Here is a 15,592-nt window from a genome sequence, read left to right on the forward strand (position 1 = left end):
CCATTGTGTACATGAGGTCACGTGAGGTGGTGCGTTCCTCCGTCGGGCACGATAATCTTCGTCAAATCATTGTCTATGATGTGCCAAGATTTTCAGATAGATAGGCTAGATTTACTCTATTGATCCCAAACTGCGAAATTGCGGTGTAGCCTATATCCTGTAGTGTGAGCATGATGAGATTATAGAGAATAATATCTGTTCAGATTCTCCTGATGTGTGTGAGCCGGGCATTAGTGAGATCACCTTTGTCAGGGTTAGAGTTACAGATAGTAAAGGCACTGATTTATGATGTCACTGCAGTTGAACATTGTTACAGTGTAATGGTAGCAATGTAAAGTCCTCTGTGTGTGTGTGTGTGTGTGTGTGTGTGTCGGTCAACAGAATCAGCTTCATGCAGTTAAAAGAGGAAATGGCGTCAATCCGCCATTGCTGCTCATAGCTTCTTACACACACTCACACACGCACGCACACACACACACACACACACACACACTCGGGGATGACGTAGGGCTCGTGCTGCTTAAACACAGGATGCCCTTCATGTCGCCTCGTTAAACACTTTTGATCTCTTCTTCGGTGAGAGTGATATAAAGGTAGTTTTAGCGGGAAATGAAGCTCGCGGCACTAGTTTGTTGTTGTAGGAACAGTGTGTATTCCTCCGCTGGTGTCGGAGCAGAAGGACCCGGATGGAGTGTCATGGCCGCCGTGGCTGTGTTCCTCAGAGAGGAGGAGGAAGGAAGACTCCCGTTAAAGCTGTTTGTGTTTGAGTTGCAGCTTTAATGTCCGCCACTGACTTACCGGAGGAGCGACTTCACCACACTTCACGGTAAGAACCGTTTAATGTAACTTTGAGCGTCACTACGGCGAGAGAGAAGTCATTAAAGTCCACACTCACACTCTGACACACACACTCACGCACAAACACACATACACACACACACACACACACGGACTCTCACAGGAGGCTGCAGTTAGCACACACTCTTTATTATAAACATATAAACTGTGTGTAACTCGTCTGTTTGTTTGAGTGTGTGTGATGCGTTCACTGACGCTCCGTTCAAACGAGTTTAAACTTCACACAGAGGACAGACTAATGGCTCTGTGGACAACATGTTGGACCGGGACTGTCCCGGTGTTACTCCCGGTGTTACTCCCTGTATTAGTGCCTGTTGGTTCCGGTGTTTGTCCCGCTGACATCTCGGTACTGACCCGGTGTTAGTCCCCGTTTGTCCCGCTGACATCTCGGTACTGATAGTAGAGATGGATTCCGGTAGTTGTCCATGATTACCTGCCATAGCTAGTCCCGGTGTTTTGGGTGTTTTGGGTGTTTTGGTTCTGAGGCTGAGTGAAGTAACTCCTGAACTTTTTTTTTCTTCTGCAGGTGTGTGTGTGTGTGTGTGTGTGTGTGTGTGTGTGTGTGTGTGTGTGTGTGTGTGTGTGTGTGTGTGTGTGTGTGTGTGTGTGTGTGTGTGTGTGTGTGTGTGTGTGTGTGTGTGTGTGTGTGTGTACCTGTGCAGGTGTTCTCTCAGCTCTCATACAAAACTGTTGCTGTGTTTCCTTTAATCAACTATTAAAGCTTAAAGTGATGATGTTGAATTTAATCTGAAAATGATATTTAAATACATATTGTTTGAATAAAGTGAAAGCACCAGTAAGCATCAGTAAGATGTGTAGTGAGTGAAATGATAAAGTGACCTTACTGTATGATCAGACATTAAGGAAACATGCTATGTTGAAGTGCTGGCTTCTCTGACAACAATGCAGCAGTCAGTATGTCCTCCTTCTAACTTCAGATTCTGCTCCTGAATGCTCTGGATTTGTTTGGACCAGAGAAGGTAGGCGGTTTTAAGGTTATAAACTCCACGAGCAGAAACTTATTCAAACTAGGATCAATATTTGAGATGCTTTTGAAATATGGAGAGAGGTTAGAACACAGAAAGGTTTACAGACCGATGTAGAGCTGGATAAACACTGAAGCTTCAGTGTCCACCACATGGCAACCTGCGTGAGCATCGACTCTAGAGAGGAGGGGGGCGGGGGGAGACCGCTCTCTAAGGGTGCGGTCACACTGGCCATCTGTACCGTGCTGTACCCAAGCACGATTGCCCCCCCTGCTGCGCCATTCCCCCTCTGGCCGGCCCGGCCCGCGGTCACACTACACAGGACTATCCGTGCCTCTTGTACATAACGTCGTAATACAACACATGCACGCTTGAGAGAGAGAGATTTATTGGGTCCACCTCAGCATACTGAACATTTCAGTATGGATACTAACTTCCTGGTTTTATGCAGTATCCTTTCACGAAATAAATTGTATTTTTCCACAAAAATTTAATTAAACGTAAAATGTCACTTTTTTTGTCACTTCACGTGCGCCTCCAAATGAAAACAAAGGAGCGTGGATTAATTGAATCAATTTTTGATCTAGAATTAAAGTCCCGTCTGAAATCACTACTTTTAATTAACAACAGAAAATATAACAAATGTCTGAATTATTATAAAACCTTTCCCCCTCTATTTAAATAATGATTCTTTATGTCTGTGTCTTTATTGGTTTATTTTACTTTATATTCTGTATATTACTGTCTTTCATTTGTACTTTCCTTTATGTACTGTATGTTATTTAGTTATTTAATCTGCCTTTTACTTGATTTACATTGTGATATTGTTTTTTTTTTTTACCTGACTGTATTTGTGCATTACTCTTCTTGGATGAAGTTAAAAAAAAAAAAAGGATGGCTGCGGCCGGTTCGGGTAATATAAATGTCGCCACTTTTATGCAATTTGTTGATCCAGCAGATGTCGGCCTTGAGCACCAGCATGAAACCAAAAGAACTTGCGCTGCATTGTTGTGTTAGCATGCTAATGCTAGCACTCTTTAGTTAGCTCATAGCTTCACTTCTCTAAAAACTCTTACATGACATCTAAATAAGCAGTTAAACGCTACTACTGTTAAACTGACTCAAATATAATATATTGAGGTGAGGGGTGCCCTGCTGGAAAGATAACCGGCTAACATCAGAGTGGAGGAGGGAGACTTATTCATGAGGTCATAGTCGTGCATTTACAGAAAACGGGGGTATATTGTTCCATAAATAAACCTTGTTGCTCTTTTGATTGAAAGAGTCATATGTTGAAGATAAAGAGTGACCAGCGGAGTCAAGCTAGCCGGTCTGTTCCTCTGCTTCACCACTTTCCCTGCATGCTGAGAGCTCGACTACCGTACTGTAGCTAGTAGGAGTGTTAACTCCACAAAGTGAAAACAGACAGAACTAAAAGAGCGACACAGCTGCACAGAGACTGCACGTTGTTGACGTTACTGAACACAATAAAATTTGTCACGCTGTAAGACAGTTTAAACTTTTCTTTCACTCAGAGAGACCTTCAAAAACAATGTGCGTCTAATACCGGTGGGGCTTATATTCTGGATTTTGTGGTAAATGAAACTCGCCTGCTGGTGTTGTGGTATGTGGACTGTAATTTAATTTTTTTTTTTCTTCCAGACGTCGTGTTTCAGCTCGTCTTCTCCAGACACGGCGAGCACTGAAGTTACCAGGTAACACCTTCATATTTAATAAATGTTTATCATGAACCGTTTAATAATTACAAACTGCTCCATCATGTGGGTCGAACTAGACCTGCAGCTTAGCTCCAGATTCAAGAACAATTGTTCATTATGTGAAAAAAGGATCTGACTTAAACTGAAAGGCATAAAAAAAGATATGGGGGCGTGGTGAATTTTCAAAACGGCGCCCATGGCCTCATATCGTTGAAGGGTTAGAACGTGTTGACGATCAGTCAAAGCATATCGTGGAGATCGGGGAGTCAGGCTGCAGTGTTCTTTCCATCATACTGCAGGTTATTCTCCCACACAGATGCCTCACCCCCCCACCTCCGGCTCCGCACACCGGGATTCACCGCTGAAAACAAAACTTGAGTTTGTCCATGAAAAGAACTCCATCCCGTTTTTTTTTAGAATGGTTTGAGATTGTTTCATTGTTTCAAACCGACCGGGTGCAGGAAACAGTTCTCTGCTTAACTTCAGGTTTGTACTTGTTTACTGAGCCCGAGAGACGTTGACGGTCTGTGAGAGTCAGAGTTTGTGGTCACGCAGCGACAGGAGATATAAACTGATACTGTTGCTGTTTTCTGCTCTCTCTCAGTTTTTAAAAGTTAACAATCCCCTCCACTGGAAGCTCACCTGTTGAGATAACAGAAATGAGAATGAAACAGCGTTATTAGGATAGTACTTTATTGATCCCCAGAGGGGAAATTCAGGCGTTGCAGCAGCACAGACAAGTAAGCTCAATGATACGGAGGCGATGACATCAGAGAGTTCGGACCTTGGTTCTTTGTTTGAACAAGTACAATCATTACTTTCTATGCATGCTGCTCTCTCTCCTCTTGCGCAGTGTGCAGCAGGCAGGTGAGAGTTTGTAACCATGGTGACTGTCTGTCTGTGATGTGTGTAGAGGTGGGCGATTAGGGAAAAATATCATCAGGATTTTTTTGGGGGCAAAATCACAATCACAATTTTTTTCAGACTGATCTTAAGACTAATTTGCAAGTTACTGACCAGTTCAACCAATGTTCATGTTTTTAAATGCACAAAAACTGTGCTGACAAATTTAGTCTGTTTGAAAATCACCTTTGTAGGAGAACTGGAGTTATTCAGGTCTGCGGGTCTGGAGGTCTGCGGGTCTGCAGGTCTTCAGGTCTGGAGGTCTGCAGGTCTGCAGGTCTTCAGGTCTGGAGGTCTCACCCAGAACATTTTTAGCACCAGAAACCAGAAGATTTGATCAATATTTACAATTTGAAGGTTTCCTGCTCCACTTGATGATTGAGTAATGTATCCTCTTTTTGTGTTCATCAGGAACATTTTCACGCAGTGATGCATTCATTTAAAAACATGTAGATTTTGAGTTCTTGTGTTTCTGTGCTATTTTAGCCCTGCAGAGTTCCTACAGCTGGAGCTTCATAAAGGCTCTGCAGCCTTTGTTGTTTTTATGACATCATTAGACTAACTTTAGTTTTGTTTATAATCAAACATAATACAGAATGTGTTCATTCTGTGACACATGATCAAATTAAGTTTTACTGAATCCCTATAAATTTGGTAATCACAACAGGTGAGCTTTGGGTGGAGAGGCTTGATAAGTAACTTTTAAAAACTGAGAGCAGAAAACACAGACAGCAACATTTTTAAACACCGGGGTTATATCTCTCATCACTGTCTGTCTGAGCTCCGCTCTGTCTCTCAGCAGACTGTTAAAATCTCTCCGGCTTGTTAAAGGGTTTCTTGTGTTGTTATCCGAGATGTAAATTTAACTGTGCAATCTATGCAGATAAGTTAACTGTTGCTCACGGCGTGTCAGTTTGGAAAAATATCAGAACAGTTGCATATAACTGGGATGGAGTTGTTTTTGCGGACTTTACTCTTACGTTTCGGAGTACCCCTCACGTCTGCTTAAAGTATAACTGATTATAAATCATTAAAGTATAACTGATTATAAATAATTAAAGTATACCTTCTTCCAACATCAGTCGGCATGATTTAGGAAGAATTTAGGAAGAATTCAGACTGTTTTCTAAAGAGCCCTGATCTGTGCTCGTAGTCCAAACAGGAACAGTGTTCAGTTTCCATCACCATAAACGCTCTGCTCCACAGAAACTTGTACTACAAGCTGCGGTGTTTGGGGGGACGGAGTTTCAGCAGCGGACCAAACCACTGTGCGCCGGCGAGGGGGCAGGAACCTGATCTTTGAAAACTTAAAAACATAAATCATCTTAAAGGTTTAAATTCAAATGAAGACTTCTGCTGTTAAAATAAATCAGAGAGAAAAACATCTTTAATAAACCTTTCATCAGACGGGAACAGGAAGTTATTATAATAATATTAATAATATAATTATAATAATATTAATAATGCATTGGTTTCTTCTATAAGTCGTCAGTGTTGTTAAAGACGTCGTGGTCGATGGTCGTCTCGTCTGAAAACTTGTTAATCAAAGATCTCGTGAACTACAAACATGTCCGACATCGTTTTCTTTTCCCTTTGAGATCTGCCCTTTTGCAACCCAAAACCTCCGCTGTGATTTATCTCTAAGGTGACGGTGACTCATTGGTCCATCGTGTCCCGGCTGAGCGCCCCCTGTCCTGAATCCAGATCCTGCAGATCCTGCAGACCCAGATACTTGGTTTAGTGTCCTTGGTGACTCTTCTGATGTCCGGTGTTAGTCAAAGTGTCTTTCCCTGTTTGAGTCATCACTTCTTAGTTTTCTGCTTAGAAACCTGGTTATAGTGACTCAGTTCAGTTTGTGATTCTGGTCTTTCTCTGTGGTCGTCATTGAAGCCTGATGTGTTTTTAACAGACGGCCCTCCTGGGTTCAGGTCTACAGTTCACTCTAAGAAGAGTGAAGAACTCCTCCTATCAGACGATCAAACATTCACCTGGATGTTGTTTTAAAGTGAATTCTAATTGTTTTTCAGATTTCTGCAGATCGGTAACGATGGAAGAGGAACCAGCGTTCCCTCCTGATTCTGCTAGAGGAAATGTCTCGGTGCCCGAGGACGAGAAGGACAAGGTGAAGGACTTTGTGTTCAAACACTTCAGAGAGGTGACGGACGAGTCGCTCTTCAGCACTGTAGAGGAATCGTCTGTGAAAGATTATGGGTGTCCCACCAAGAGAGACAGACAGCCTGTGAATAAGGCCTCCGGTAAAGTCCAGCAGGGGGCGGTGTTCTCTGGAAAGATCCTGAGTTTTGAGTGCTCGGTGTGTAAAGACGGCTCCACCTACAGCCCCAACGACCTGCTGAAACACTTCCGAGCGGCTCACCAACACGCTCTCCCGACCTACCCATGTGATCTGTGTGGTTTCTCTACTAACGAGTTCCCCGCTCTTCAGCGCCATCGCATCGAGCACAGGAACACTCTGGTGACGTGTGAGCTGTGTAACGATGACGTGCAGTACTCTCTGCTGCTGCTCACCAGACACTACATCATGTGTCACAGTGTCAACGGGCAGTTCCACTGCGACTGGTGCGACTTCACCACCGTGGACGCAGGGACGTTCGTGCAGCACATCCACCATCACAACGAGAGCCCGTGGAAGTGTTCCAAATGTCGCCACATCAGCTTAAACGAGGACGAGCACCAGAAGCATCTGAAAGCTCACTCGGGCACATTCCCCTTCACGTGTCAGGTGTGTGGATACGGAGCGGCGAGGAACGAGTACCTTCAGAAACACACGGCGGCAGTTCACAGACTGGAAGCGGAGAGGAGGAGCTTATGGAAGTCTGCAGAAGAAAGTCTCTTTCCAACAAACGCATCCACAGCTTTAAAAGTCATGGTGAAGAAAAGCGAGTCCCAGGAGACTCAGAGGACATCCAAAGTCAACTCTGCCACTTCAAACCAAAATGGGCGGCTGATCAAACCGGAGAAATCCTTGGAGGGGAGCCTCGTAGATGGGGCCGTGGCGATCAGGGACAATAAACAGTGGAACAAAGGCTCCTCGACCACGGAGCAGGCGCTCATGTTGCAGGAATGTGATACTGCAGCTTCTGATTCCGCAGCTCACACCAGTCCTAATGGACTCACTGTTCTGATGGTGAAGAACAAAATCTCTCTGCCCCCAAACTGCACAACCAAAGTCATGGGATTCAAGATGGTGGAGGGCAAAAAGCATTTAGTTCTCAAAGTGATACCGGCGGCAAAGCAGGACCTGTCCAATCAGAACGGTTCTCTGGGGGAAGACGTGACCTCTGCGCCAAATCCTGTGTCAGATCAAAATCTGGTTATTGTTGAGAATGGGGAAGGGTCTCATAGCAAGAGCTCCAAATCCCACTGCTCTGCTGTTTCACCAAGAAGTGGATCCTTTGTGCAGACAGATCAAGATGAAATTATGACAGTGAAAGTGAAGATTGAGGAGGAAGAAACCTCGGTTAGCAGCCTGGACTGTACTCCAAATAGAGATGATGTAGGAGAACAGTCACTCAGTAGAACCTGTGCAGACGCATCAGATCCCACGACTGATGACTCTGACCACAGTCAGCCAAATCAAACGACCAGCTCAGAGACAAATATGTCCCATAACTCACTCTGTGAAGAGTCCAACGGTTCTGAAGTCTGGAAGACTTTAAGAATGTGTTCCGGTAAGGTCACTGACCTTTCTACACTGTTAACAGTGTCTAAGAAAAACATACTTTCCAAACAAGTCACCAAACAGTCTGTAGAAAACTGTGGGGCTGCAGAGGAGTCTACAGACAGACTCCATGAAAACCTCCACGGGAACTCGTTACACACTGTGGATTATGACGCCCAGTGTCCTCGAGGTACTACAGAATATAGTAATATTCCCCCTAAAGATAGAACAGAGATCAAAAATAAAAACTGCCGGCCAATTTCTAAAAACTTTTCAACAAATCCAGCACTTCTGTCAGACTCAGCCCCGCCCTCTTCAGGCGATCGCAGGGAAAGCACCACAGGCTCAGAAAACTGCACCAAAAACTCTTCTCCAAACCAAGAAGTGTTTTCTTTTCACAATTATTCCAAGGAATCATTCAGCTCTTCACCTAACACTTACCAAAACTCTGACCATACGTCCAGACATTCAGCAGACAGACGTGGTTTTCATGAACCGTCACGGTTTAGTTTGAGTTTATCAGAATCACCAGAACTCTCAGAAAGTGTCAGTGGGGAAGACTCGAGTGTAGAAGTAGACGAGGGGGCGATGAACAGTGATCATGAGGTCAGTGAGTGTATAGTTGGTGATCCTCCCTCAGAGGACGAACACCCTGAGTCTGTGCTTAGAGACTTTAATATCATTAAGATTGAGGAGGACAGTGTTCCTATAAGCAAACCTCCGGCAGAAACAAAGACTCAGTCCAACTCTTTGGGAACTTTTGTGGAGGAACATTCTGACGCAATTATCACCCAGCAGCTTAACAAAGAAAGAGTGGCATCGTCATGTGCAGGCAAGGATTCCTTAAAGCCAACCAAAACAACTCTACGGATTCTCCAGTTACCTGAAGGGAAGCAGCCCGTCCTCCTGAGGACTTCTGACAATCAGGTCAAGACCGGTCCAGGTTTCAAACTGATAACTAATTCTTCAAATCCTCAGATTAACGTTTCTTACATGTCCTCGGGGTTAGAAAGATCGGGTAACAAGTCAGGTTTAACACCTAGTCCCAACAACAGGGTGGTGGCTGTGTCTGTCCCAAAGACAGAAACTCCTGACAAAGGGACAGCACTCCTCTCTGCTGTCCAATCAGGTGTTAGCAAGTCTTCAAATCACTACTTTATCAACAGTCCAGGTTTTAAGGGTCCTGTGCTCCTCTCCAGCACGCCACAGAACACACCTACAGACAAATGCACAAAAACACAGCCGACCTGCTTCTTGTTACAGAGGTCAGTCCCGTTTGTTCAGTCCCCCAGTACGCCTGTCCTCAGATTGGCCAACACTCAGCTCCCCCTGAACTCACGGCCGGTCCTCGCCATGCCTGTAAACTCCACAGACAAACCCGGAGCTCCGCATGCTGGTCGGCAGGCCTTCCTACTGCGATACATTTCTCCTCCCAAATCAGGCCGGACACTGAACAACCATGACGCCAAGGCTGGAACTCCATGCGGCCAAACCAATGAAAGTTCTGGAAACAAAGTTTTTTTTAAAATAGTCACTCCCACAGGTAGCCTTCTTACAAGCGGAGCTCCCGCCTCCAGCAGCCAGCCTTTTTTTTTATCTACCAGACCTCAGACGCAGTGTTTTCTGGTTTCATCAAACAAATCAGCTACAAATGCCTCAAACGCAGTAAAGAAAATGATCAGCGTACAAAATACTGCTCAGAGAGACCTCAAAGAATCCATCGTCTGCCCGGGTCAGCTCAAAGCAAAGGTACCACCGAGCGAAGCAGAGAAACCCATCCTCGCCCCGAGGCCGATCCGACCTCCCAGCCTGCGGAAAAGGCGCAGGAAAGCATTGTTTGATGAGCTTCCAGAAACGGTGCATAAATCTAGAAGACTGTCACATAAAACAGGGACTGAGAAAGAGACTCCTGTGTTGTGGAAACCTGTAGCCAAAGACACAGCGAGGACTCTGAGGCTATCCCCGTTCAGTGGTCTACAGCTGGTCCGATGTCCCCGCAGATACCAGCCTGTAGTGGTGCTCAATCATCCCGATGCTGACATCCCTGAAGTGGCCAACATCATGAGGGTCGTCAACAGACACAAAGGGGCTGTCTCCAAGGTCTCTCTGTCTCAGCAAACAGTCCAAGCTCTCTCTGAACTCGCTGCTCAAGACAATTGTGGGTCGTCCCACGATCCAACACCTCAGCCGGTTCGGAGTTCTGTCCGAGAACGTTTCCTCCTGAAGATGAAGTTAAGGAAAAAGAGCAGGAAAAAGTATGAGGTGGTGGACACTTTATCGGGCTGTAGACAGGAGTCTGTGGTGTTCAACTGCTGGTTCTGTGGTCGACTCTTTAACAACCAAGAGGACTGGATCGGACACGGACAGCGCCACCTCATGGAGGCCACCAGAGACTGGAACAAACTCTTCTGAACGTTTCCCTTTAACTGTGGAACAAAGGGTTGAAGTTGTATATTTTTAATGAGCTTTCACTTGATGTTTATAATATTTTAGTTCCTGTAAATATATATTCTTAATGAATCATAGTTTATCTTTCATACTCCGGTAACTTTTGTACAGCAGCGTGTGGCACACACAGGTCCAATGTGAAACGGTACACTGTATAGAGGAGACGAGCTACAGGACCATGTCAGAGTCTATAACTCAGGTGATTTCTATTAATCTGCTTGATGAGTGGACCTACTCTTTATTTGTTCTGCAGGAGGACAGGAAACTTGACGTTTAACTCTAAAGTTTGTAGTTGTAGTCGTCCACCTTGAAGCGTGCAGATCCAAATGATTCCTTTTTAATACTGTTTTTAATAAAGGGGGGAAACTTCACACTACTCGACTGTCAGGATGAGTTTACAGTTTGTCTCTGGTCCTGTAGCGTTCATGGTTTCTCTGTTATGTGTTGAAGACTCAGTCTGAACTTTTTCTGTCTCTTTTATTCTTCTTTGTGTTCCTCAGCAGCTCGCCGTGCAGCTCTTTGTTTCCTCAATCCTCTGATGACTTTAAAGATTTTTTACCAGGTTGAACTACCTGTTGTCTTCTTCATGACATCAGAGTTTGGTGCAGGATGTCACATTAAAAGGTTTGATCTAAAAAATGTGTCAGGAACAACTTTCTCAAGCCTTTCAGTCAGGTGTGTAATATCATGGCTGCATTCTTTAAATCATGAATCCTTTTTAATCATCTGGATATTTTAAAGATTCAAACAGGGCGGAGACTCTTCATCAACAGCATCATTCATTCATCTGCTGATCTTCATTCATCAGTTCTTCATTAAATCGATAAATATCTCCAAACACGATGACTTCACTTAGAACTAAAAGATTTAAAAATCTTTAGTTTCTAAAGTTTGAAGGAAATGAATAAAAATATTTATTTTAATAAAAGAACAGATTGTTTTACTCTTGTTTAAAAATTGACAAAGATTTAAATAACAGCATTAATAAAACAGAAACCCGTTATCATTAATGGTGAATTGATTTCACTTTATTATGGAAACGAGACTTTCTGACATTTCACAATAAAAGCCCATTGTATAAAAAATGGAAGGTTAAGTTTTATGGACCGGTATTGAATAAAAACAAACATTAAAGTCAGTCCTGAGTGACTACAATACCCTTTAAAAGAACTACATTACCCTTTAACTGAAGTACATTTCCCTTTATAAGAAGTAGATTGCCCTTTGAAGAACTACAATACCCACTAACTGAACTACATTTTCTCTGGCTCTTTGAAATGGAAACCTGTGTGGAGATTTAAAAAAAATAATCCAACGTAAAGAGTTTTTTTTATGGGAGGGAATAATTCATGAAACATTTCAAACTTTGTGATTTCTCTGCTTAAAGAGTTTTTGGGCTGCAAAGATGAATTTTTCATCACTTTTAGAGTTTTAAACAGTTGAGAGCTCTGAACGTCACTTTGATTTTTTGAATACATCACTTTTAGAGTTTCTAACATTCGTAGAGCTCTGAACGTCACCTTGAGTTTTTGAGTTCATCACTTTTAGAGTTTCTAACGGTTGTAGAGCTCTGAGCCATCTGAGGGTGTTCATTCATCACCTTTTATGACATCACAGTTTCACTGTAAATGTGCTCATTGCCATCTGTCCTGTGTGCTGTACATACTTTTATTTTGTTACATTTGACACATTTTTTTCATGCAGACTTTGTGTTTCTTGTCGTCATGCTTTTAATGATTGTATTAAACAAAGAGCAAACATTGCAGTGAATATTTTATTACATTTAATATGTAACAGCCATGCTTTAATGCACTCCATGCAAAAGATATTTAAAAAATGTTACAGAGCTCAACAGTTTGGTTCAGGAAGTAAAAATCCTGTTCATTTTCTCCATAGCCGATTTGATTATCAGCCATGATGTCATAACCATCACAGGTAGACTGACCCCAGTAGCTACTGTTTAATACAAACTAATGGCGCCCCCCAAAGAGGTTTTACCCAGCGGCAAAAGAAAAAATTGCAAATCAAATCCTCCCTGAATGTATGTTAAAATATCAATACATCAAACGACTGTTGAACAAGCAGAACATAAACTTAAATACGACGTCTCTGACTTCTAGCAGTCACCTCCCCTCTCATCCGTTTACACATGTGGCTCGCGCTTGATCATTTCTTTTGACCGGGTCCGGACGCTCCGCTCACACCCACAATCGCAAAATGCTGGAAGATTTTCCGTTTGGCAAGTTAATTTCAAAGAGCAATCCACTTCATGGCAGCACCTGTTGACTTGTAGTGCAAATGTGCAACGGAACACGGTTGATCCTCATCCGTATGGACCGAGTCGGGAACACTTTCAACTTTTCTCCGTTCACTTCCACCGTGTCTGCTTTTATCAACAATCAATAACTTAACGATTGTAACGTCAGCCAGCTGTATGTGAACTTCTCCACACAGACTGTCAAACAGCGCTGCGTTAAAACCAGCAGATATATTTTTATAATCTCTCAATTTCCTAATCTGATCAAATGATCCATCTATCTATTATCTGTGATTATTTGACATATTACCTTAGTAACTCAAATAAATGTAAACACATGTATGTAAAACGAAAACACAATTTAAAGCAAAAGAGCAGCCACCATAGGAAGAGGGTATAAACATTGTTTAATTGAGGGACTAGAGAAAAGAATAACATACTGTACTCACTGCTTATTTGAATGTCGCGTAAGCGTTTTTAGATCACGGTCATTTCTGGTAAATTTACATGCAGTGTGAAGATACGAGCATAATAAAGATCGCTAGCATTAGCGTGCTAACACAACAATGCAGCCCAAGTTGTTTTGGTTTCATGCTGGTGCTCAAGGGCAACATCTACAGGATCAAAAAATTGCATATTCTGCCTTTAAGCATAGTGATAATATTCTTTATAAAATGGTAAGAAATAACAGGAAATGCACAGATTTCTGTCAAATAAAGTAACACAGACTATACTGTAATACACAGGTCAAACGTTTACTACAGCGCATATAGTCCAATTGTCCAAAAGGCCAATTGTGAACCAGGAAAAACCATGAATGGGGATCTTAATAAACGAACACTGAGTGTGAGACGATGGTTTATGTTCCTGTAAGAGACACAAGTTCATCTGACATCAACCTTGCTTTAAAGAACACTGTTTATAAACGATACCAGGGCAAAAGAACTACACTACCCACAATCAAAGTGTCACAGCGACTTCGTTACCATGCCAATCTTCCCCGTCCCTCTGCGCTGTATAAGAACAATTGTTTTGCTAGCATGCTAGCTAGTTAGTTAGCTAACAGTTAAAATGTAAATAAGCTTGTCATGCTGCAATGAATGTAGTTTATATATTCAACAACACAAACTACAAGATATTACAACACTTGTATTAACAGTATAAACACGATAACGTCTAAAGTTACATCTTAGAAGAAGAGGGCTCACTCGCAATGGATTGTGGGATGGGTAGTTCATTGACTCTGTAAGAAAATGATGTACAGCCTTGTACCTTTACCTTTTCTTTGTTTTTTTAATGCTGTTTTTGCGCCAAATCAAAAGCACTATCAAGAGTATTGGGGTAGCTGGTTGTCATGGTAACAAGCGTCAATCTCCTGTTAGAAGGATTTCCGAAATGTCAATGGAGGATTTGAATGGGAAAATTTACTTCCAGAACCAGAGCCGTCCAATCAGTGAGGGTCCAGTTTGACCGGCGTCCAATCAGTGAGGGTCCAGTTTGACTGGCGTCCAATGGTGGTGATGGTTATGATGATAATGATGGTTATGATGAAAGAGCAATTCAGGGTTAAGTGTCTTGCCCAAGGACACAACGAACATGCTGGGGATCGAACCCTCGACCTTCCGGTTGAGAGGCGACGACTCTACCAACTGAGCAACAGCCGCCCCCTCAAGGTGAATGGTGAAGATGATGATGATGATGAAGGTGAAGATGCTGCATCATAAACAGACTGCAGGTGAACATGTTCATGGTCAGTGCCTCAGACGACCTCCTGCAGGTTCAAACATCCTCTCTGTTTTTCTGTTCTTCTTCTCTGCTTTAATGAATGTTCAGAAACTTTACTCTGTGTGTTAATGATTTAAAATAATCACCTGTTAACATCATTTATATGTCTGAGGGGCTTCTTCCCTCGATGTAATCCTCAAAACATCCACATGAGGGCAGCACTGCATCAAATATTCCTCTGTCTGGTTTGGAGGATGAGATGGAAGAAGAAGTTTACAATAATAACAACAATAAGACATAAAATTAATAATTAGACGTATTAATAATAATAATAATAATGATAATAATAATAATAATAATAATAATAATAAGAAGAAGTTTACAATAAAAAGATGAAGCGAGTATTTCCTCTGAGTCTGGATAATGAAAAAATAGTTTTTGTTGACTCTTCTTTCACTGAGTTTTTTTTTGTGGCTCTGCATGAGAATCATGTGAAACTAAAGGTCAGGGGTCATTTATCTTTAAAGCTACAGCTGCTCAGTGCAGAGTTACCCTCCCCTCACTTTTTAGACCGGTGGTTGATGGTGTTATTAACCCTTTGTAAAAAATATCATAAAATAAAAAGAGCTTTTATTGAAGAACTGATGATTCAGACTATTACACTAAATTAAATATTCTACATTTCTACGTTACTACTGGTGTGACATCAACTCCATTAATACTTAAATAAATATATACCACACTTTATCCAATAAAACATGTTTAATGAACACTGATAATCATTCTACACGTTATATTGAACACTATTATAACTTAGATATGATACTAAAGTACTGACGGGCTGCTTCTCATGTCTCTTAAATAACATCCACCTTTCCTCCACATGCGTCTTAGCCCCTCCCACCAGAGATACAAGGAAACGAAGCAGAGGAGAGAGGAAAGGAGACGAAGCAGAGGAGAGAAGAACGAGGAAACAAAGCAGAGGAGAGAGGAAAGGAGACGAAGCAGAGGAGAGAAG

General features: G+C 42.5%; 1 protein-coding gene across 1 annotated transcript; it reads left to right on the forward strand.

Annotated features, from left to right (window-relative positions):
• The first annotated feature begins 466 nt into the window (after positions 1-466).
• Positions 467-12,354, forward strand: si:ch211-214e3.5 (zinc finger protein 518A). The gene is made up of 3 exons (XM_061027771.1): positions 467-826; positions 3,507-3,559; positions 6,493-12,354. Exons 1-3 carry the CDS (start codon positions 780-782, stop codon positions 10,554-10,556), a joined length of 4,164 nt encoding a protein of 1,387 aa, XP_060883754.1. The 5' UTR covers positions 467-779; the 3' UTR covers positions 10,557-12,354.
• Positions 12,355-15,592: the final 3,238 nt, after the last annotated feature.

This window comes from Labrus mixtus, chromosome 21 (genome assembly GCF_963584025.1).
Source record: "Labrus mixtus chromosome 21, fLabMix1.1, whole genome shotgun sequence".
NCBI classification, from domain to species: domain Eukaryota; kingdom Metazoa; phylum Chordata; class Actinopteri; order Labriformes; family Labridae; genus Labrus; species Labrus mixtus.